The 2,964-nt window shown below is 49.9% G+C and overlaps 1 protein-coding gene across 2 annotated transcripts in view; it reads left to right on the forward strand.

Annotated features, from left to right (window-relative positions):
- The first annotated feature begins 302 nt into the window (after window positions 1-302).
- The window catches only part of SLC25A25 (solute carrier family 25 (mitochondrial carrier; phosphate carrier), member 25), a 13,603-nt gene continuing 10,941 nt past the window's right edge, over window positions 303-2,964 (forward strand). For both annotated transcript variants that reach the window (XM_009696631.1, XM_009696632.1), the window contains exon 1: window positions 303-527. In XM_009696631.1, coding sequence (XP_009694933.1) covers window positions 303-527 — 225 coding nt within the window. The remainder of the gene's footprint in view (window positions 528-2,964) is intronic.

Raw genomic sequence — 2,964 nt, forward strand, 5'->3', positions numbered from 1 at the left:
TTCTCCGTGCCAGGGGTCTTGTGCTTTGTCTGTTGCCATCAGATTTCTGAGGCTCTGGTACAATGAGCTGCTTGTCAGGCCAGGCACGACTGCAGTAGCAGCAAATTCAAAAGGCAGGAAGCGTCCGCAGGAGCGGTCTGTAAAGAATCTGAGCCCGTGGAGTCGCTGGGTTGAACCTCCCGCTGGCTGCTGTGCCGATTCCCATCTTGGGGGTGCTTGGTAGTGCAGTCACATCATCCTTGGCAGCGGGCAGCTCCCGAGCACGCAGGGTTTCCCTGCTTGGGATGCTCGCTGGAGCAGCAATGCTGCAGACCCTTTGGCATTTTCTGTGTAGCTTCCTTCCCAGGGCCATATGCCAAGGTCCTGCAGATGAAAAAGAGGATGAGGCCAGAAACACCACTCCACTTCCAGGCCCCAGGGAGAAAGGGCCAAAGATGTTGGGGAAGCCACAGGACAGAGGGACTGATCCCACTGAAAGGAGACCAACTATCCTACTGGTGGTTGGACCCGCAGAGCATTTTCCAAAGGTAACGGGATATCCAGGGGCCTGAGGAGGGGTTGGCGCACATGACAGCGGAGTGTGTGGTCTGCCGGGAGTAGGGGTGTTGCAGGTGGAGTGTGTGAGTAGCTGGGGGGAGCGTGTGTGTGTATTTGGGGAGGGGGGAGAGGAACAGGAAAAGGGAGCAGGGTCCAACGCGTGTGCTTGCTAGAAAGGAAGCGTGGGGGGACCAGGGGAATGACTGTGAAGAGAGCAGGGGATCTAACCTTTCAGACATGATGTTCAAAGAAAGGAAAAAATGTTGTTTAGGGGCAAGGGCGAATACAGGGGTCTCGAAGGTTCCTGGGCAACTTGTAAGAAGCATGGCTGAGAGGGCAGGGAATGATAAAGCAGGTTATGGTGTGTCCCACCCCTGCACTGGAGACTGGCAAAGGATCAAATAGGTCCTAAAATGTTCCAGAGTCAGTCGCTGGTAATTTGGCAAGCCTCTGGATAAACTAGCGTGTTTTGAGCAAATGAGTAACTGGTGGTATTATTTGAATGGCAGAGCCCGGAAGAGAGTAAAGGCTGTCCCTGGGGAGCGGGTGGCATAAGGGAGAGACGAAAATCTGTGTGAGGATGGGAACTTCCCGGGGGGGTGGGAGAGCAGGGAGGTGGTGGGTGCGCACAATTGGCAGAGAATAAATGGTGAGGCTTTGTCTGGGGGGAGGCAAACAAAAGCTGCTTACTTTAGTGCCTGGGCTCCTAGCACAGTGCTGGCTGACCGCAATTCTCGTTTATTTTTGATGGGGAGGGAATGCCGTCCATCTCTCCTGAGGATGGTGCAGTCAGCTCTGACTACATGTGGTTTAAAACCAAGGGTGTGATCTGGGATTAGGAGAGAAGGAGTCCGGCAAGTGGTGGGAGCTTGGGATAACACTGAATGGCTGCAGCTGGGGCAGGGGTGCATGACTTGCAGGATCCAGCTTATTTGACAGGGAATCAGGCATGGTTGATGCTGTAAGCTTTCTCTCTAAAATGGGGGACGAACAGGTTTAAGTTGTAGAGGGGATTAAGTATCTGTTCTGCTGCCGTTTTGAATGGAAACGGCAGGGTGGCATTTTGCATTCTGGGGAGCAGAAGCCACTCCCTGCTTGAATCAGACTGAAAAATCTGCAGGGACTTTTTGCCTTCATCGCTATCGTTAGCAGTTAGCTCCGTGCATCCCCTTCAAAAAGAGGAGCGTGCGCATTTTGAGAAGAGGAGGACTTTTGTGCACAGAGGTTGAAGAAGGACAGAGGCTCAGAACTGAAGGAAATTGTGATGAAAACCTTGAAAGTGTAGGGCTGAAAATCTCTGATGTCTTCCAGGGAACAATAGTCCCTCAGTCAGGGAGAGAGTCCATCTGTTCACACCTGCAAATGAAGCTTTCTCTGAAAGCTGATACCAATCTCCTCTTTCCTGTGTGACCGTGGGAAGTTTTGCTGCATAGGAACCCTAAAATTGGCTAATGGAGAAATACCTAGAGGATAAGGATGTGGTAAAATGGAATTATTGCAGCTTAGGGAGTAACTGCCCATCTGCTAGGAGGTTGTGACTATGTAATTTTAGCCTGCCCTGATTGTAAAGTAAAACACGGTGTAAAGCTCTTCTGTTGAGGATTATGCAGATATGTTTTTACCTTGCAGTTCAGGCCGGCTAATACTGCATCCAGCCATTGTGGCTCAGCTGATGGACAGTAACTTGTTAAGCTGCAGTGACTTGTTTGTGCTTCGTCAGATATCTGTGTTCTAATTGCCTGTCTGAAGAAGAAGTGTTGCAAAAAGTCTTGTACAGCCTTAGGGATAGATTATAAACCACTGTGAGCAAACACTGTTATTTGGTATTTAAAGGAAAATGTGAGGGGGACACAGCTTTTGTTCTCTGCCACTGATTGTGACCTTGGGAGAAGTCCCTTGACTGGTATGCCACTTTGTTTTGTAAGAACACCTGTAACTACCTATCTGCTAAAAAACCACGCAAAATATCATGCCCGGTACTGGGGTTATTGTATGGAATTGACATGTATCGATAAACTTGACCAGAGGTGCTTCCTAGCCCTAGCTCTTCAGTCTTCGCTTTGCCGTTGGCGTGTTTCTGCTCAGATCCTTGCTTGAAGGCAACGATTTCAACATGAGGCTGTTTCTGCAAATGTGGGAGAAAATACCGATTGCAAATGTGATGCCTTGGCCCCTGGGTGTTTGTACACGGGAGAGAGGTATGATCTGCCCCTGATGTCACCATCTGGACTTGTAACTTTGGATCTGTGTGTTGTCAGCGGAACAGGCTGCCTTTCCTGGTTACCTTTGTGTCAAATACCACGTAGTGGTGTTGTCTGCCTTCCCTGTTCCCTGTCCTTCCCCTTGCACAGCCTTGGCTGGCTGCAGCTCTTTACTCTGCTGGGGTCTCTTAAATGATTAACTCCTCTCCTTCATACACTTTACACT

Source organism: Cariama cristata, unplaced genomic scaffold, assembly GCF_000690535.1.
Source record: "Cariama cristata isolate BGI_N322 unplaced genomic scaffold, ASM69053v1 scaffold31223, whole genome shotgun sequence".
Classification (NCBI taxonomy): domain Eukaryota; kingdom Metazoa; phylum Chordata; class Aves; order Cariamiformes; family Cariamidae; genus Cariama; species Cariama cristata.